The sequence below is a fragment of the Ochotona princeps genome, chromosome 31 (genome assembly GCF_030435755.1).
Source record: "Ochotona princeps isolate mOchPri1 chromosome 31, mOchPri1.hap1, whole genome shotgun sequence".
In the NCBI taxonomy this organism is placed as follows: domain Eukaryota; kingdom Metazoa; phylum Chordata; class Mammalia; order Lagomorpha; family Ochotonidae; genus Ochotona; species Ochotona princeps.
In genome coordinates, this window is record NC_080862.1 from 8,172,762 (window position 1) to 8,193,691 (window position 20,930).

Sequence of the window (20,930 nt, forward strand, 5' to 3'; positions counted from 1 at the left end):
AATTCACAGTGCCATCTTAACTGGAAGTCATGTGGGCTGAGAGTTTAAAGGAAATTAAGGTAGGAATTTGGTTTTATATAATATTAAAAGCTAACCACAAGAATGCTTTTCTGTGAGTTCAGTGGCCCACAACATACATTCACTTAAACTCCTTCTGAGGTTTGTAGTCCCAAAAAGATGCGTGGGATTAAGCAGATGGGATTTATTAGGATGCTATAGTCCTTCACAAAGATTTCACCTTCTGTTTTGTCATTTCTTATTTGGGGGGTATTTTTTAAATCTCGATATTTACAAACACCTAAATATCTGCAATTCAGATCAAATAGTATAAAACTATTTTAGGCTTAGATGTGAAGCCTGAGGGTTAAGATATCCATGTTCGATGTCAGACCAAGTTCTGGCTCCTGACTCCAGCTTCCTGCTAGTGCATGCCTTCGGAGCAGTGTGATGGCTCAGGTAGTTGAATTCTGGGCTCGTGGCTTCGGCACTGTTAGAAGCATTTGGGGAGTGATGTAGGGGAATTCTGTCTGATCATCTCTCTTTCCCTTTCAAATAGATGAGTAAGATTTCAGTGCCTGTAGTTGTATTTGCATTAGTGCCAAGTAGCATACTTAATTTGAGAAGAAATCTTACAAAAAGAGATGGAAATGTAAATCCTGTGTTTGAGCTAAATAAGTGACTTCCATTTTACAGTTTTCCAAAAGAAGAAGTAGTGACAATGAAAGCTAGTGATAGGAAACCCAGCAGGACATGCCTATGACAGCACCAAGGCCAAAGTGAACCTCAGTGGCCACATCATTGGTCATATTGAATTAATTCGGTCAAAGTTTATTCATTTTGTGTTCATTTGTTGGCATTTAGTTTGTATACTTTTTGCTTTATAATTGTGTAAGAAATACAAGCGTAGAGTTGTACTGGCTTATGCTTGTTGATCTTTGATAGAGTACAGATTATGTTCAGTGATGCTGGGAACGCTCCCCGTGTGTCCACCAAACGCTGACTTCCCTCTTTGCAGCTCAGCAAGCACCCTGTGTCTGATGCAGCTGGTTCTGCCTCCTTGCTCTTTCCCATGCTCCCAGCCTGCTTAGCTCAGCCCTTGTTTGGGCCTGAGGACCTCTGTGCTGGGTTAGTGTTGCTTTTTGATGCACTCTGCAGCACACACTTCTTCACACCCGGCGTTTTGAGCTGCTTTTAGATTTCAGTTTCCTCTTGAGCTACAGGCTGATGAAGAGCAGGGAATCCTGTTATCCTTTCATTTGCAGTGTTTTCAGAGTTCCTATCTCCTAATAAGTGTGTGGGCTTCTTTAAAAAGTTTACTTAGTAATAAATTACTAGTGAAATCAAAGACAGGGATAACTGGAACCCAGTTGTCAGTGGCACAGGCAAGATTAGTAATGTGCTCTTCAGCTCATTTTTCCAACTCATCTGTTCCAGGGTCAGCACTGTCTCTTGTCAGCTATGTGAAGAGGACAAGAAGACAAGGAAGTGAACTGGTCATTGTGTGTCAGGGAGTGAATGGGAAGACTGCTGTCCTTGTGTCTGACCAGTAGCTCTTGGTGTCCTGATGGAAGGCAGGTCAGGAGTCTGAGCATGCCCAAAGACAAGCCCCTGTGGCAGAGGGGTGCTCCTGCCTTGAAGCTGTGTCCAGAGAGGGGGTTCCCACTGCGGCGGGGGGGGGGGGGTATGCTGGGAGACTGGAGTTTTAGAAATCCCTGGAGCTGTCTGCTAGGTTGAGTTTCTGTGATTCTTTGCAGAAGCATCTGAAGTGTATGCGCACACTCTGCACCTGGTATGCAACTGCCTCCTTAATCCCTGAGGCCAAGCTTGTGTTTATTATTGAGGTTTGCTTGGAATTATCTGCAAATTTCAGGTCTGTGGTTCTGATTAGACATTATCAGAGGTACAACCCCACTGACTCAAGAGAAAAAGCCGGCTCCTCCTAGTGGAACTTTTCTTCAAACTTCATTGATTGTAGAAGGAAAAATGGTTCTTTCAAAATAAGCACTTCATGGAAAGCATACTGTGACTTTCAAAAAAGAGGGAGGGGAGGCAAACACTGGAAAATTAACCAGTATTATTTAAAATAATGAAGCAAAGAACCATCACCTTTTAGTAAATGTAAAATACCAATGTCAGATTTTCATCCAAGAAGAGGAAGAATTTTGTTATCAAGCTTCTGCTTAGTTGGACACAAATTTCTAATTTTATATTTGATTATATTTTACATTTTAAAAATTAGCAATGGACATTCTTTTAAATATTTCCTTTCCTGTGTGTGTGGGGGGGCAGCAGAGCCCCTTTATTCGGTACTTGAGGGGATGAAGCGTGAGGCGTGGGTGGCGCCGAAGCCGGGCCGGCCGTGCTTCACCGGCTTGTAGGTGATGGAAAACTAGCCCAGGTAATGGCCGATCATCTTGGGCTTTATCTTCACCTGGTTGAAGGTCTTGCCGTTGTACACGCCCACCATGCTGCCCACCATCTCGGGCAGCCCGATCATGTCCCGCAGGTGTGTCTTCACACCTCAGGCTTCTCCATGGGCGGCGCCTCGTTTTTGGCCTTGCACAGCCGTCTGAGCAGCGAGTGCTGCTTCCTGCAGAGGCCCCAGCTCAGCCCCCTCCGCTGGCTCGCGCCGTGCAACTGCGAGAGCTGCTGGTAGGACATGTCGAGGTCCATGCTGTGGTAGGTGAACTTGCCGAACGTCGGCTTCTTCTCCACCTCTGCCATCTTGTTGTCTTCCCAGAAGAGTGACTTTTCTTTTCATTTTATATGAAAGGAAGAGAGAGATTCCATCTGCTAGTTCACTTCCCATGTGCCCACAACAACCAAAGCTGGGCAGGCCAAAGTAAGGTTCCAGGATCCCAGTACCCTTCTCCCATGTGGGTAGCAGGTTCTCAACATTTGGAGCCATCATCACCTGCTCCCCGGAGAGTGCACATTGGCAGGCAGCTGGATCAGAAGCGGAGCTGGGACTCCTATCCAGGTGCTCCCAGATGGGGATGGAGTGTCCCAAGTATTGTCTTATCAGTGAATCAAGTACCCCATCCGTTTTAGGAGGTTTTCAATCATTTCTGACAAGGGCATTGTGCCACTGGTTGATGACATTGATTAGAGGCTGAGTATTTGATTCATCTCTTTCTCTTCTTCCATAAACAGCGTTTTGTAGCATTCTGTCTATAAGTTCCTTGTTGGGTGCTTACTTTATGAGAAGAAACTTGAGCTGACTCATGCTCAAGGGATATAGAAAACATTTTGGTGTTCTTTATCAGGCTGCTGTTTTTAGAAAGTGATGTTTCAGACTAAAGGAAAGCAATTTCAGACTCTCTTGGCTGCTGGACAGGTTCTATGTACAGCTACTTTTGATACTGTGTGGTTTATAATGAACTTTGTTTTAAATGTTGACAATCTGGGAACCAAAAAGCCTGCTGTCGATATAAACAGTCGTGGGTTTATGTGTTGTCATCCATCTTCTGTGATAGAATCAATGAGTTTGCTGACTTTTACCTTTTCTCACAGTTGCTCTTTGCCTGTTCACCTAGCTCATACTGTGTGAAAGGACCATGCACATCTGTGGGTTTCAAAATGTGCTTAACAAAATGGGTTCTGAAGGGTGTCTGGCTACAAGGTAAAGAAAGCCCAGCGAAAGGTGGCATGACCTAAAAGGAAATTCCATGTGCAAACTCTCTCAGAAACCCTAAAGTAGAGCTCAGTTCTCACAGCGTGGAGTTATATCACATGCCTGTTTGTACAGTGGACAGGAAGGAAGATGGAAAGACAAGTACTGATATATACCAGCCATTTTCAAAGTGTGACTTGGGGACCCCAGCTGAACAGAACTGTTGTAAGACATCATTGGTTTTGTCTACTCTCATTCTCTCACTGTTGGATACAGCGGTGTTATCAAAGGTTATGTGATTCTGTCAACAAATTATACTTTAGTTTAAATGGTTAAATTTTACATTATTTATACTGCGTTATTTATATTGTACCACACATCTTCTTCCCTTCATCCCAACTCTGATCTGAAGCCAGGAGCCTGGCCCTCCGTCTGAATCTCCCAAGTGGCTGCAGAGTCCCAACACTTTGGGCCATCCTCCACTCTTTCCCAGGCACAAGCAGGGAGCTGTGTGGGAAGTGGAACAGCCAGGACACAAAGCAGTGCCCATATGGGATGCTAGTGACATAGGCAGATGTTTAACTCATTACCCCATGGTGCTGACCCCTGTATTTTATGCAGTTTTTTGGAGTAACTTCAGCAGAAATCTTGATCTTACTTAATACAGTCTGCCATTTTCTGAAGTACACATGAAATTGCATGAAATTTTAACTATGTATGTTTATGTTAAATATAATCTATGTAATACTTTGGATTACCCCATCTGTCTTAGCTAATCAAGAGGCCTTATTGTGGAGTTTCATTTGGCTTTGTTGGAATAGCTGAACAAGCCAGATAAAACATCTTTTCAAGGTGTTGGAAGTGGGTGAAGGTGCTCAAGACACAAGGAGTTAAGGTGTTGGGATGAAGGGCAGCACAGAGTGTGGAGCAGCTTTCTCTCCGGGTATTTACCTCATCTCGCACATAGGGGAGAGACCAAGAACTGGGAAGAAGGATGACCTATGCTGCTAAAAATGAGAGAAGCTAGCACAATTTGGCAGTTTCACGGATTTGGAAACATACAGTCCAAAGGGAAAGGTGATGGCCTATGAATGTAAGATTTCTGAATATCAAGAAGCATTATAGAAATAGGGGAGATAAAATTATAAAAATCACGATTTTCAGTCATAAATTTATTGAAGATATCATTAACGGGTTGTATAAGCACTGGGGAAGAGAGTGCTGATAAATAGTTGGTTAGATCGACAGCACTTGAATTCCCTGATTAGTTTTAACATTCTGCAACATGGAAAAACTGATTTAATCCAAAGCACATAATGCCACAAATGGAGTATTGTGTGAAAGAGTTGAACCTAAGTCTAATCAAACTTGTTGTCAGCTTTGCAAGGAATGTGCAGGAAATATAACAAAACACATTAGACATTATCATAGGAATGCAGTAACGCACACAAATAGTGTTTTTTCCTTTTTAAAAAATGGTTATTATTTTCTGTGATATAGTTTGTGGGTATAGGGATTTCCCCTTCCTTCCTTCCTTCCTCTCAGAGGAAACTCTATAGGCAAGAAGAGAATGGAGTGACGTACTCCAGATTCTAAAAGGAAAAAATTGTCAGCCCAGAATAACTTACCCAGCAAAGCTTTCCTTTGTCTTTGAAAATGAGAGGAAATTCTTCCACAATAAAGAATAGCTCAAAGAATTCGTGTCTTCCAGACCTGCCCTACAAATGACACTTAGATTCTTCCTGAGAAAGAAAGGGGATAGCAGCTACCAAAACCAAAGCAAGCGTAGAGAATGTCCCAGTAAAAAGAAAAGACTAAATTAAAAAATGAACAACACATTGCTAAGATAACAAGACAGAATTACTACCTATCAATATTAACCCTGAATGTAGATGGCTTAAACTCTTCAATCAAGTATCATAAATTAGCAGACTAGATAGAAAAATAAAACCCATCTATCTGTTACCTACAGGAGAATCATCTCACCAACAAAGATATGTGGAAAGTGAAAGGATGGAAAAGGATATTACAGACTAATGGAAAAGAAAGATGAACTGCTCTAGCCACTCTTAGATCATATAGACTCTGACATGGAAAACATTAAAAGATGAAGAATGATCAAAGGATCCATTCTGCAACAAGAGACCACCATAATAAATGTGTATGCACCAAATGTCAGGGTACATAGCTACGTGAAACAAATATGAATGAATTTAAAGGGATAAAACAGACTTCAATACAATAATAATGGGGGATCTTAACACCCCAGTGGACAGATTGATGAGACAAACTCAAGAAGGAGCTCACCCAGACACCAGAGCAAATGGACTTAATTGGTATCTACAGAATTTTTCTTTCTACAGACAGAAAATACGCTTTTTTTTTTTTATCAGTACATGGAACTTCCTCCAGCAATGATCCGATTGTAGGCCACACACACAAAAAAGCCTCAGCAAATTAAAAAAAATCAAAATCATACCACACATCCTCTCAGATTATTGTGGAGTGAAACGGAGACCAACAAGTTAGAATACCCCAGAAGATATGCAAATATTTGGAGACCAAATAGTACGCTGCTAAGTGAACAATGAGTTATAGAAGAAATCAAAGAGGAAATTTTAAAATTGTTTGAAATGAATGCAGGTGTCAACACAACATATCCAAACTTATGAGACACAATGAAGGTAGTGTTAAGAAAGTTCATTTCAATCAATGCTTACATCAAGAAGTTAGAAGACCAAATAAACTGGCTAACAGTATATCTGAAGGAGCTGAAAGAGTAACAGCAAAGCAATCCCAAGATTATCAGGTAAAAAAGAATCCTAAAGTGAGAGGGGGAGAGGGAGGAAGGAAAAGAGAGAGACTTCATCTGTTGGTTCATTCTCCAGGTAACTGCAGTGATCAGAGCTGGGCTGGTCTACAGCTAGGAGCCAGAAGCTGCATTCAGGTCTCCAAAATGGATATAAAGGCCCAAGCAATAGAGTGATGATTCACTTCTTTCCCCAGCACATTGGCAGGGAGCTGGATCAAAAGCGGAGCAGCCTGGACTTAAATTACTGCTTAGATGGGATGCTTGTGCCACTGGCAGAGGGCTAGCATTCTGTGCCACGGCACCGAGCCCAAGAGGAATGCCTTAATTCAGTTTCACCCAGATCTAGAGAGGAACAATGGCAGCTCTTCAAACAGGAGGTACAAGTATATATCTGAGAACAGAAAAGTAGTGTTACATAGGGGAAGAGCATGGATATCCACTCTTTTTCACTTGCTGGCTTCCCATGACATTGAAACACGTTGCTTTTCCACGGTTTTAAAAACATTTCCGACAACCGTAATTTATCCTCCTTTTCCTTCAAAAGGAAAGGTAATTCAAAGTAATGCCCAGTTAATCCATCTACCTTCAAGTCCAGGAGTTCTGGATAATGTCAGTTCCTTTTTCCATCTCTGTTATATTATGTAAATTATAGACCAGGAAATTAATAATGCATGCTATAGGGAGAATAGGAAAGAGAAAATAGAATATTAGGAGAAAATTATGTTACATACCAAGCAAGTTCAGATAATGTCCCAGCACCTCACTCGCACATTTTGACCAAGTGGGCATGATTTGCGCATGATGATGAATGCTGATAGGCTCGCCCTGCTTTGTGGCTTGGAAGATCAGTGTGACCACTGGGGTTTGCCATGAGCTGTTTGCAGAATCCAGTACTCCCACACACATTTTAAGTAACATTTCCTTTATGGGTGATAGCAGCTGAGCAGCATGGGGCAAGCTGTGCAGAACCTCTTGCTCTCAGCCCCACGCCTAGTGTTTGTTGCTAAACTGGTGAAACCAGATAAATGGTCTAAAACCCATGCAGTGTATATTGCTTTCAGAATCTTGGTAATGTAAGTCGAGCATCTTGCCTCTTAACAAGTACAAAGTACAGCAATTATCATTCGCTTTATTTTGTGTGGGGCATTAAATGGAAAAGGTGCCAAGAGGCATATAGTGAAAGGTTAAGTTCCTTTCCTGCACTTAGCATCCAGCTAGCCACTGAGGTCTTCTCACTGTAGGCAAACATTGGTACTAGTTTGCGGTGTATTTTCACCTTAAAGGGCCTGTTCTGACTTGGCACAATACTTGGGATCACACGAAGCTTCTTGAAGTAGCCCCCATGTATGTACATGAGATTCACATCCGACCATCTGGAGTACCTGCAAAATACCTGTATCTTGTACACATTCTGTCAGCCTGGTAATCTTCAGCATACCAGTACAGGTTGATGTCCCCATTGTAATCTGCTGTGCCTGAGTTGATGTTGTAGAGGCAGGTGAAAGAGAACTGCTTTCTAATGCAACTTTGTAACTGCATGCTAGATGCCAAGGGTGCCAGTTTGTGCCAGTTTGGATATACATCCAAAGTATGGCTTATTAGTTGGAGTCACTCTTCAATGTGCTTTCTTTTTGTTTAAAAATTGTTTATTTGAAAGGTAGAGAAATGGAGAGACTGAAAAAGAGATCTTCCATCTATTGGTACACTACCCAAATGGCCACAGCAGCCAGGTCTGGCAAGTCAAAGCCAAGAGCCAGGAGCTTCTCTCTGGTTCCCACAGGGGTGACAGAACCAAGTACTTGCACCATCTTCTGTAGGCACGTTGGTAGGAAGGTGTTCAGTCAGAGCAGACAGGACTTGAATGTGCGCTGTCATAGGGATGTCAGCGTGGCAAGCGGCAGCTTAGCCTAGTGCACTGCCATCTGGGCCCCTTGGAGAACCTGATGTTGACTCAGTGGCCCCTCAGTTTGTTGAACCGCTTTGTTGAATATGATTAAAATACAGAACCTCTTTGAGTGTGATAGTTTCTAGATTTTTTTTTTTTTTTTTTTTTTTGGTGGGGAGGGGAGAATTGGATTCCAGTGGCTGCTTACTATAATGTCAGGGTCTCTGGTTGTAGGAGATTCTTTGATATGTATTTCCCTCTTATGCCACTTCTGGTTTCCAACTCCTTAAGATGAACACAAAGTTTGACCATTTTCCCAGACTTGGCTCAAGAATCAGGTCTACATTCCCTTCCTTCCTCCAAAGACCTTATGTCTATAGTCTGTTAGTGGGTACCTCTGCCTGTATCAGTATTCTTTTATCTACAACTAGAGAAACCAGCGGTGGTTGACTCAAGTGGGAAGACCTCAGGGTAGCTGACAGAATCAGAGCTGAAGAAAAGGTGCTACCTTGGAGGGAATTTTGGTTGGAAGTTGCACATGTAAGGAACTAGGAATCTGCCATTCCATCCTAACAAGTAACAAGCCAAGCAAACTGAAAAATCAGCAACTCTTCTAGGATTCTGGAAGAAAAATGAAATCATAGAGCAAACCCTTGTTTCTCACATTGGCAAGGCAAGTGGGCACAGAGCACACAGCTTTGGTGGCAGCCAGAGTGAGGGCAGGCAAACCTGAGTCACAATCAACTGATTGCTGGAGGCTCCTCGTGGTTGAGGGAAACCTGGTCGAGGGGAAATCTCCATGCTTTTGTGAGTTTCATCTTCGGGGCTTAACCGGCAACTCACAGTGTTTATTGGAGAAAAATCCTCTTGTGCTTCTGGCCGGGGGAGGGGAAAGGAACCGTTTTGACAAATGCCAGAGCACTCCGTTCTTCACAAAGAGAAACTGGTTAACAGAGCCTAGCCTTCTGGGGTTTTAGCACAGCCTAACTGACCTCGGAGAAGGGAAATACTGAGTTTCAGTTCACTCTGATTAGCCTGTCTCCAGAAAGGTGGGGGATGATGATAGAGCCTGAGAAAACCTTGTGAACTTCACAGTCTGGAGGCCTCATTGCATTATAAAGGATCTAATCAAAAGGTTTTGTGATAGTGGGCTTCCCAAAACAAAGAGGAAGGGGACTTGGCGGTTCCAACTTGTTTTTTTTTTTTTTTCTTTGTAACTTGTTTTCCTGTGACAGTCTCAACATCTGCTTGTTAGCACAATGCTGTAGTGTCAGCCAACCAATGTATAGTTTACCATATATGGGGTGGGGGCAGTACTAGTTCCATGGGGGGGACTACTTAATATTGTCAGTAACTATGTATGCATGTGCAGAATGTAGCAACTCTGTAGCCTTAGCATAGCCAATCAAAGTGTATGTTACTATAAAAGGGAGCTAAAAGAATTAAAAAATGTATATAAGGCAATGTCCTGCTGCCTTTGGGGCTCAGCCCTTGAATGGGCATCTGCTGTTTTCCTGCTAAAAGCCTCTGTATGTAGCCTTTCTTTCAGAGTATCTCACTATGTTTCCGGGGATTCCTTCTTGGATTCTGAGACAGTGTTTTCACCTCGTTTGTCACTGGGGTGCTGCCTTTGGAGTGCCAGGGCAGAGGAACTTGCCAATTGGGGCATAGCCTTCCTGGTGGTCCTAAAGGAATCCATTGTAAAAGTGCAGGAGCCAGTCGAGAGCATTGCCCGTGGGCACTGGTGGGAACTTCAGTTCATCCGATTTGGTAGCCTGTCTCCGAAGAGACAGAGGGAAGCCTGATCTCCCGGAAATCCCCAGTAGCTCATAAGATGGAGGAGTACCACCAGGGTGGAAAGATTCTGCTGAGATGAAACTGCAGTTCTAACGTGCTGGGTGGCAGGTTACTGGAGGCTTAGGAATCTGTGTGAGTGAGAGGGGTAGTAGAGTTCTGACTCAACCGAAGAACCAAAAGGAGGTGGTGACCTCATGTGGTTTAGGGCACTGCGGTTCTCTTCTTCTTTTTTTTTTTTTTTTAAGATTTATTTATTTTATTACAAAGTCAGATATACAGAGAGGAGGAGAGACAGAGAGGAAGATCTTCCATCCGATGATTCACTCCCCAAGTGAGCTGCAACGGGCCGGTGCGTGCCGATCCGAAGCCGGGAACCAGGAACCTCTTCCAGGTCTCCCACGCGGGTGCAGTGTCCCAATGCATTGGGCCATCCTCGACTGCTTTCCCAGGCCACAAGCAGGGAGCTGGATGGGAAGTGGAGCTGCTGGGATTAGAACCGGCGCCCATATGGGTTCTCTTCTTTACAAGGTCTGTGGGTCTCATCTGGGTCAGGGATTTATACTGATGTGCTAATGCTTTAAGAGGTGCTTGCAATATCTCCGAGGAGAGCACTAGAGGAAGACAAAAGGGTTTTTCACTTCTCTTTGTGTGTGATTGTTGTCTTTTAGATGGAAAATTTTGGACTGTGATCAGAGTAAACCTACCCCCTTAGTGCATATGCCAAAAATTTTCAAAAAGTAATACTCAGGAGACTGTAGTATTGACTCTCAGAAAACTCTTAATCTTAAGTGAAATAGATTGGCCCTCTTCTGGAGTGGAGTGGCCATCTGAGGGATCCTTAGCTAAAGAGACAGAGTACATCAGATCATCGTTGGGAAACTGGGTCAGCTTGACCAGTTCCCATACTTGGACTGTTGTTAAGACAGAGTCCTCTCTCATCATCCTGGCTAAAAACTTCTGGAAGAAAATTTAAAATGGTTACTTGAATGATTGTCCCTTAAAAATGCTGGGCACAATCTGAAAAGCCCATTTTATCCGAGAAGCTACCATAGCGTCTGCCAGCACCTGCATTTCCTGTACCTGTAGGAGGGACTGCAGCTTTGGCCTCAGGGGGTACTTCCCTGAAGTTAAAAAAAAAACTTAACTCCATCCTTCAGTGAGAAACCCCAAGCCATGTTTGATTGAATGCAATCCACCATCAGAACCCATGAGCCCACTTGGGCCAGGCACTACTAGGGCTTTCTGACTCTGTTTAACACAGAGGAACACTACTAAGTTAAGAAAATTTTTTTTTTAAAAGTATGGTTTTGTTGGAAGACAAGCAGAAGCTCTAAATGTCCAGGCTTACACTCAAGTCCAGTTCTGAGAGGAGGAGCTCCAGTGGAATTTTAAAGGTGGCTGTGCATTTCAGATGCTCAAGCATTACCAAGAGGCCCTTTTAAGTGGTATGAAGGCAGAGGAGAAAATGACCACAAATATAAGCAAAACCTCACCAGCACTCCAAGAACCTCCAGAGCGCAAGTGAAACCTTCCATCTCTACATCCTCTTCAACCTGGAAGCACCAGAAGCTCCACAGATGAGCAACGTTGCTTTCATTGAGCAGTCAAAGGGAGACTTCAGGTGTAAGCTACAAGATTGGAAGGATTTTGCTAGAATGAGTACCAGCCAGCCATTGGAGGTTGCCACCAGATTGTTCATCAATCAAGATCTAAATTCCCACCAGCAGGAGAACCAGAAATCGGAATGAAAGGCGACTCTGCTTGCTGCAGTCTGTGCAGAGTAGATGCTGATGCTGTAGCAAAGGCCAACCAGCCTGCACTTACTCTGGCTTATGCATGCACCAATGGATACAGTTGATTATCCACTGGCTTTCTCCCTAAACCAGCTCACATGCAGGTCAGTGGGCATTGTAGCCCTGCCTAGCTTGGTCTGTTCCCAGTGCCAGTTCTCATGCTTACCAGTGGGAGCAGTGGCCCAGCAAGGGAATTCTCCCCGCCTCCCACCCACCCAGTGTTATATGTGCTAGTGGCTGTTGCAGCCCAGTCTGGCATGGCCTGCCTCACTTTAGCATTCGCGAGTAGGTGCTGCAACCTAGCCCAGCTCAGCCAGCCCCCAGTCCCAGCCCTAATAGCCCTAATAGCCCTAATGTGAACTGGCTGATGTTTCAGCCCAACTTGACCTGTCCTGTATCCCATCCTGGTTCTCAGATCTACCAGTGGGTGTTGTGAACTGGCCCAGTGTGGCCCACTCTCAGACCTGAGCCACACATGCCGGTGACTACTATAACCTGGCTTGGTCTAGGCAAGCCCTTAGCTTGACCCTATCTTCCATCAATTGTGAGGTTAGGGAATGGCTATGGTGAGCTTAACCACAGGCACCCTAGCCTTGGGCCAAGAGATGCAATGTGAGTGAAAGAGTGGACTGTTTAGCCCTTAAAATCCCTATGGAGAGGTATGTTCTCGGTGGCTTTGTCACTCCTACTTCAGCTAACCGAGGTGATGCCTTGAATCCATCACAGTGAAATGAAACCAGTCTTCCATGATGGATTATATCCCTGATCCTGCTGTGCTGTGCCAATTAAACATCCAGAATAAACCAGCCTCACCCTGAGACCTCCAAGAACAGCACCCCTGCTTTCGTGATTATCATGAAAATGGAAGCTGACTGGTCTGTGCATGGCAGAAGCTTGAGGAGTCAACTGTCTGATGGGATAAATGGACTGATTTAATTTTCTGTATTTGTCTTCTCACTCTAATGCACTGTCATCCTTCATCTCGTTCTGTTGCCATGATTTTAGCCCTAGTAGTCATCAGAGGGTTGGCAGAAACTAGTCCAGTTGGTGAGAGCTCAAGGAGAAGTCCGTGTGTGCCCCAGCTGTCCTTGGATTTTTGCTTCATGGGCCCCTTGGCAACTAACAGACAAAACAGCGCTCCTTCAAAAGGGTGTTGCTGCATCAAACTGTCACTTAGGGACCTGCAACCGAGTTAATTTCACCATCCTCAACCTAAAGGATCCTGGATGGGAAGATAACTGTAGCTTGGGGGATATATATACACACTCACATCTCTCGCTTATGTATAGATGTGTGCATATATATACACAGATATGTATAAATGTATAGCATATATAGCCAAGATCCTGGAATCTTGTTAACTTTCAAAAGAGTCAAAATCGCATACCAGGCCTCCTCTCATGGGTTCTTTTATTTTTTTGTTTTGTTTAAAAAATGAGAAAGGACCTTCTCACCATATCTCTTACAAGCAGAAATCTGTTCCTGGCTGTGGCAGAGACTGTAACTCAATCTCTCAATGTCTCTTCTTGCTATGTCTGTGGGAGAACCAACATGGGAAACCAGTGGCCTTGGGAAGCAAGGGAACTAGGTCCTCGAGAGCAATTATAATGAAGCAGAACTCAACACTCAGTAAATCTACAATAGGCTAATTTTTAAGTTGACAATTCTAGGTGACCCATGAATGATGTAAGTATCCAAATAACCTTTAAGTATCAGGAGAAAGGTTCCCTACACCTGGATCCCTTCTGAGCGCTACAACCACAATTGATCTAAGGACCTGCCTTAAATCTCATCTCAAAACAGTCTGCCTCCTCACATCACTGCGCCAAGAACCAAGCTCCAACTCAGAAGCTGTTTGAAGGACAAGCCATAGCAGAAAATTTGTGAGCAAGCAGAAGGCAGTAGATAAAGTGTTAGAGAAAACACCTGCTTTATATATAAAGACATGAACAAGAGTAGTAGCTTGAGGAATCTTCGCTAAAAGAGCCTTTGAATGTCTTGGTCCACCCTTACTGAAGAGTCAGATTTCCAGTATAGCCTGAGTTAGCTCAGTGAATCATCATCTCACCCTGTGGATGATACTGTGTGCCTTGATTTTAAGACTCCACCCACCCCTGTTCCCCAGTGCTCCAAGACCTCAGTCAGTGGAGGAAAGTACTTCCGTAAAGGAGAGGGAAAAGGAATGCTGAACAAAAGAAAGCTAAGCCCATTCCGAAGTGTGCCTTTCAGGTCACTGTATCCTAGTAGGGATGTCACTGGGCTTTGGGGAGGCCGTTTGTCTAAGTGGGCAGTTGTGCAGGTGCCCCACAGTGTGTTGTTCAGCATCCCTCCTGCTCCCGTTACAACCAGGGCAACCCTGTGCCCTGCGCACGAACCTGCAAGCTGTGAGACAGAACTTTGCTTGATCCGTAAAGCTGTTGCTTTTTAGAATAACCAGTTGCATTTTCGTTGCTTAGCTCAAGATTGTTTGCAGTGTTGTTAAAATAATGTTTCTAGTCCCTTTGATCATAAAGTTCTTTCGTTTCTTATTCCCAAATACCCAAACTGATCTGCCACTGATGCCATATAAAATACACCAGAAATTCACTGATTTATTGCTTGAGTTAATTTCTTTGTTTAAGGGCAAAAATGTTAGAGCCAAACATTGCATTCAATGCTTATCATTACTTTGAATTTTTAGATAATTTCACTTTGGGCAATTGCATACTTCTGTCTATAAAATGGGGCTAACAATAGTACTTTATAGAATTGCTTAAGTGATAAATTAATATGGATAAAGTTTTCAATATGTTGCAAAGAAACATTTATGAATTGTTACTATATTTATAAAATGGGGTATTAATAATTATATTTCACACAGACAACAAACTTCAAAATTTGTTTCTTGGGTAGAATTATTTTTTAAATTTTGAACTTTTTTTTTTTTAATCTGAAGAAGCATTTTGTAGTGGCATTTAGTTTGGAAGCGTCCTTTGCAAAATACCAGTGAATAATTGATTCTTTCATTCAATATTTATTGAGTGTCTGCCATGTATGTGCTAAGTTCCAGGAAGACAGGGAATTTACATACCAGCAGAGGAAGCAGTAACTAAGTGAACGAATAAAGGCCCAAAGTAATTACTGCTGTGGTAAGAGCCTGTGAAGGAATCGGTGGAAAGTCCTGGAAGCCAGCCAGGGAGAGTTCAGTGGAGCTCAGAGGCCTGAGCTAAGGACAGGAGGGTTCAGTGGAGCTCAGAGACTGGGCCTGAGCTAAGGACAGGAGGGTTCAGTGGAGCTCAGAGGCCTGAGCTAAGGACAGGAGGGTTCAGTGGAGCTCAGAGACTGGGCCTGAGCTAAGGACAGGAGGGTTCAGTGGAGCTCAGAGGCCTGAGCTAAGGACAGGAGGGTTCAGTGGAGCTCAGAGACTGGGCCTGAGCTAAGGACAGGAGGGTTCAGTGGAGCTCAGAGGCCTGAGCTAAGGACAGGAGGGTTCAGTGGAGCTCAGAGGCTGGGCCTGAGCTAAGGACAGGAGGGTTCAGTGGAGCTCAGAGACTGGGCCTGAGCTAAGGACAGGAGGGTTCAGTGGAGCTCAGAGACTGGGCCTGAGCTAAGGACAGGAGGGTTCAGTGGAGCTCAGAGGCCTGAGCTAAGGACAGGAGTGTTCAGTGGAGCTCAGAGACTGGGCCTGAGCTAAGGACAGGAGGGTTCAGTGGAGCTCAGAGGCCTGAGCTAAGGACAGGAGGGTTCAGTGGAGCTCAGAGACTGGGCCTGAGCTAAGGACAGGAGGGTTCAGTGGAGCTCAGAGGCCTAAGCTAAGGACAGGAGGGTTCAGTGGAGCTCAGAGGCTGGGCCTGAGCTAAGGACAGGAGGGTTCAGTGGAGCTCAGAGACTGGGCCTGAGCTAAGGACAGGAGGGTTCAGTGGAGCTCAGAGGCCTGAGCTAAGGACAGGAGGGTTCAGTGGAGCTCAGAGGCTGGGCCTCAGCTAAGGACAGGAGGGTTCAGTGGAGCTCAGAGGCTCGGCCTGAGCTAAGGAGAGGAAGCAGGGGGTCAGAGTCCTGGAGCATGTTTTGTGGGTCCTTAAGAGTTGTGTTTTTTTCTAAGGGGAGTTGGGATTTCTTTCCAAGAAAGCTGTTGAAGAGAGACCTTACGCCAGAGAGACCTCATAGAGGAGAGGTGGGGGCCAACACCTCTGGGAGCTGCTGTGGGAAACAGGGCTGGGGCTCGGTGAGGTGGCCACAGTGCCTGTCATCAAGGCAGACAGAGCACCTGGGTTTCGCAGGTAGCATTGATGTACTGGTGATGGCTTGGATGATGGGAGGAATTTAAGAAAGGAGTCAGAAGCAATGCTCAGGTGTTTGGCTATTCATTGCTGTTGGATAGTATCATGGATTTCTTCTGTGAGACCTTTTTGTTTGTTTTGACATACTCAATCTCAAAACTGAATTGTTAAGTACTATTTTAAAAATTCCAAGTCTCAATTTTTTTGTCTTTTGCACTGTAGCCGAATTGTACATCTTCTGTAATGTTTCCACATTTCCCTGTTTGGTGATGTTTTGCTGACGTTTTTGGTATTCAATTGGAGTATTTTATCTGTTCACTGTTGCTGCGGAGGATCTAGGGTCGCTTGATTGACAATGATTGGGACAGAGTTTTGGAATGAGAAGGCTGTGTGTGTACCTGCGGCAGGGCCGAGTGAGGCTGCCTGTGGTTTGCACCTGTGGAGAAGTAGCCCTTCGTTCCATGCCGTCCGGGTTTGCCCAGCTTAGATGCATAGGTCCAACCTGGCGGGGAGACCCCTCTGCATGTTACATATGCTCACTGTGGGAATTTCATTCTTTTTAGCAAGGACTTCTAGACTAGGAAGTGAAGCTTAGGAAATTGTATTTTCTGTCACTTAGGACTAGTATTCCTCCTTGATAATGGGAATTTATTGTATTTTACTGAAATACACCATCTTTGGTGAATGAGTTGAAATCACTAGTTTAAAACAGTCTTTAAGCAGATTGTTTAAATTGTTGCATGTGGAATGCATTATTTTACTCCTTTTCTAAGAAATGAAGAGAAATTGGGAAGAAAATTCACTAGACAGTAATTCATAGAGACATTTTTGCACCAAATGAGAAGCCAGCAATGCATATAAAACGTAAGAACTTCAGAAACATTTCGTAGGCACAGACTACTATTAAACACCCATGGATGTTTTTGATTTCTCATTACATTAAAATACTCAAAGGAACTCCATTTTCAGAACATTTATAAATAGCCCAATCTTAAAAAGATATAAAGTATTATCAGCTGTGCTTTTGTACATAATTAACATGTGCCTGTGGAGGTATAATGACCTCTAGTCTAATGATATTTCTCATGACAGAAAGTTCAGATGGTAAAAATTGGGGCTACAGCTGGGTGACACATTTTCAAGTAATTTGAAGATGGCTCAAGCAGAGAAGGCATGCGATTTTCATCTCCGGTGATTCCCCACTTCACACCATCAGTGGGTCACGAAAACATTGAGAAAAGATCCTTTTAAAAAGGCTTCCTCTGTTCCCTTTCTTACAGCTTGGGTGTCTGCTCCCCTTGGCTCCCTGAAGGACATCAGCTTTCCCCTTTGCTGAGATGGCCCAGCATTCCGGAAGCCTGGCATCTGACTACCAGTTTTGGATGCAGAAGCTTTCGGAATGGGACCAAGCCTCCACTTGGGAGACCCAGCAGGAAATCTGTCTTCATCTGTCTCGTTTCCAGGAATTCCTGAGGAAGATGTATGAAGCCTTGGCAGAGATGGTAAGTAGTGAATCAAAGAAGGCAATGATCATCTGGTGTCAGACTGCACCAGAGTAGGCCGGCAGAGTGCCACTAGGGTCAGGGACTCGTGGTGTTAACCAGATGTACTGATGGATTAGAAACACAGATGACCGCTAGGCACTGCAAGTGAGAGCTGGTCTCTTACTTCAGTATTTCCATCTTGACTAGCTGTATAGTTACAGGTCTTTGTTCATAAAGAAGACTCTGCCACTTGTTGCTAGGTAAAAAATAGACTCCCTCCTTCATTTTAGTCTGTGTGTTTATTTTGTTTATTTCTTTGCGGGCAGAGAGAGAGCACTCCCGTCTGTTGGATCAGTCCCCCAATGCTTCTAGCAGCTAGGGCTGGGTCAGGGCCAAAGCTGAGAGCTGTGAATGCTGTTTGGGTCTGCGACGTGGTTGGCAGGAACCCAGTTACTTGAGCCCGTTACATGCTACCTCTGAGGATCTGTGTTGGTAGGAAGCTGGTGTCAGGATCTGGAACTGGGACTCAAATCCTTGAGCTCCATGGTGGATGGAGGACGTCTTTACCCCTAGGATAGATGCCTGCTCTGGGATTCTTTCAAATTCCAAATCTTAACACATTTCCTGAAGCGTTTTTCTGTCCCTCAAATCTTAACACATTTTCTGAAACATTTATTCTGTTCTCAACCCTTTTCTCAAATGGGCTTCCTTTTCTCAAATGGGCTTTCCTAAGAGATAAATATTACAAATCTCTTCTTATAAATATTTCAAGGAATCACTCCTTAATTGTTGTTAGAAAATTGTTTTCGAAGCATAACACTTATTTTGATAGCTATTTTTACTACATAACCCATGTTTCCTATTTTGAAATTTTATATTTATTTTAAAAAATTCATTTAACCTAAATCTCTCTTATGCTTCTTCCCCTTTCATCAAAGAAGCAATAGGAAATTTGAAGACTAATTCAAGTTGGTAATATGCATTTACATGCTTTACAAACTAAAAGGAAAAAATAAGTGTGTGAACATACAGTGCTAATTTTGAAAACCTTTTCTGTAATAACTTACGTAACTTGACCTTCAGATGGTCCCAGAAGGTCTTGAGCCAGCCTTGACACTGACACCGACGTGAGGCATTCCCTGCTGCCGCAGCAGGAAATGCTTATCGTCTCAGCTTACCTGCACATTATCTCAGTTCGGACTTATTTTTGAACTTGCATGAAAGGTAAAGCAGTGGGAAAGGGGCCAATTGTACAAGAGCATGTGTATGTTTTAATCTTAAGCTGTTTTCCATTTGGTTGATCGTTGCTTGTCTCAAGGTTTAGGTTATTGTAGATTGAGTATGATGTCATTTAGCATATAGCAATCAAAATAGTAATAAACAGAGATATATATCTTTATGCTTTGGCAGCCTTTATTTCTTTTTACAAGTTCCAGAGTTCTTGCCCTTTTAAACTTCTTTGAAATAGCCTTACTGGGGCTTGAGTGAGAAATTTTTCCTACATTAGAACAAAAAAGCCAAAATGAAGACATGGGATTGCATTATCCATGATTACGAATCATCAATAGTTTTATTTTTTACTCTCTACAGTCCATATTGTTTTTAGATAAAATGAAATAAAATTTTGTGACCTTGTTTTGAATAAGGTGGTAGCTGACTTGGTAAACTTAATTTGAATGACTTGGCTAAAGATCTCTGTTCCTGTTATGCTTACTTTTCTAAAAATATATGCTGAACTAGAGGCATTCAAGCTCCCTCGAGCTATAGTTTAAGCATTCGGAGTTGCATTGTACTTTTTCTGACCAAAGCATAATTTTCTTTTATAGGATTCTAATACAGTTATGACAGGATTCCCCGCAATGGGCCAACTGTTGACAAAAGCTTGCTACAATCCTTTCATCTTAGCATATGGTAAGAATCCAAGGTGTATCGTTTCAAAATTCAAAATAAGCCTTTTTTTAAAAATAAAAGATCTATTTATTTCTTTATTAAAAATGTTTATTTGAAAGGCAGAGTTACAGAGAGGAGAGACAGAAAAAGAATTACAGGGAGAGAGGAGGAAAGACGATCTGCTGATTCATTCCCCGAATGACCACATCAGCCAGAGCTGAGTTGGTCTGATGCCAGGGGACAGGAGCCTCTTCTGAGTCTCCCACATGGGTGCAGGGGCCCAAGAACTTGAGTCATCTGCTGCTTCTTTGCCAGGCCATAGCAGGAAGCTGGATCAGAAGTGCAGCATGCACAGGTGGAAGCTTAGCCTACTATGCCCTGGTGCCTGCTCTCATAACCTCATTTTCAACTTACTGTAGAGTAGTTCTCCTGGGACTGATGCTGTGGCATAGTGAGTAAGGCTGCCGCCTGGAATGCCAGCATCCTTTGTGGGCAGTGATTTGAGTCCTGGCTCCCCTACTTCCAATCTACTTCCGTGCTGATATGCCTGGGAAAGAGCAGATGATGGCCCCACACTGGGCCTCTAAACCCATGTGGGAGAGTCAGAGGAGACTTCTGGCTCTTTGTGTTGGACTTGCCTAGCTCTGCCCATCGTGGTCATGTGGGGAGTGAGCCAGCAGATAGATCTGTGTGCTTCTCTCTTTCTCTCCCTCTCTCTCTCTCTCTGTCTCCATAACTCTGCCTTTCAAATAAAATTAATCCATCCTTAAAAAGTAGTTAGACTAAGACAGCGATTTCGTTTCTTTGCTTCACAGTTCATGCTAACTTCTATACTATTTCCCATGTTGTAAAATCATTCTTCAGAGTCCAGATTGTGCCAAGGCTCTGCCGTTGTTTTAAAGGTGATATTTGGGTTTGGGAACGCTGTTGAGGAGGTGTTCTGTCTGCTGCCTGTAGGCCAGCCGCACCCCAGTTCTGTTTCTTTTTCCACAGCTACACTGCCTGCTTGGGAGGTGGGTCATTTTCCTGATGACGCCTGAGGGCAGCTGGCGTGGGGGTGGGGAAGGCTTGCGGTTTGGCCTCTTTTCCTCTGTCATCTTTAGGCTTTTGAAACAGCCTAGGTGAGCCTGCCTTTGTGGTGCTGCTTCCTATGCTCTCTAGCAGAGCCTGTGGTTTTCCCTTTGCCTGGGGCCTGGCATGGGGAGACCAGGCACATCTCGGGCAGCACAATTGAGGTTTGTTGCTGTACCTTCACTAATTAGCCGATGTTTACTTTTCAGATTTTTTTTAAAGTCAAAGACTAATTGCGTAACATAATGACATTAACATCAAGAAAATGAATATGTCCCTTTGATGTTTCAAAGACTTATACAGTTTCCTTTTCCTAACCTGTCATA

The 20,930-nt window shown here is 43.7% G+C and overlaps 1 protein-coding gene and 1 pseudogene across 1 annotated transcript in view; one reads left to right on the top strand and one right to left on the bottom strand.

The window, feature by feature from the left end:
* Nucleotides 1-20,930, top strand: part of FANCC (FA complementation group C) — a 212,376-nt gene that overhangs the window by 54,092 nt on the left and 137,354 nt on the right. Inside the window, exons 2-3 of the mRNA XM_058657361.1 lie at nucleotides 17,440-17,661; nucleotides 19,470-19,554. Coding sequence (XP_058513344.1) covers nucleotides 17,497-17,661; nucleotides 19,470-19,554 — 250 coding nt within the window. The 5' untranslated portion in view covers nucleotides 17,440-17,496. The remainder of the gene's footprint in view (nucleotides 1-17,439; nucleotides 17,662-19,469; nucleotides 19,555-20,930) is intronic.
* LOC101535630 (small ribosomal subunit protein uS19-like) lies at nucleotides 2,300-2,724 on the bottom strand (annotated as a pseudogene).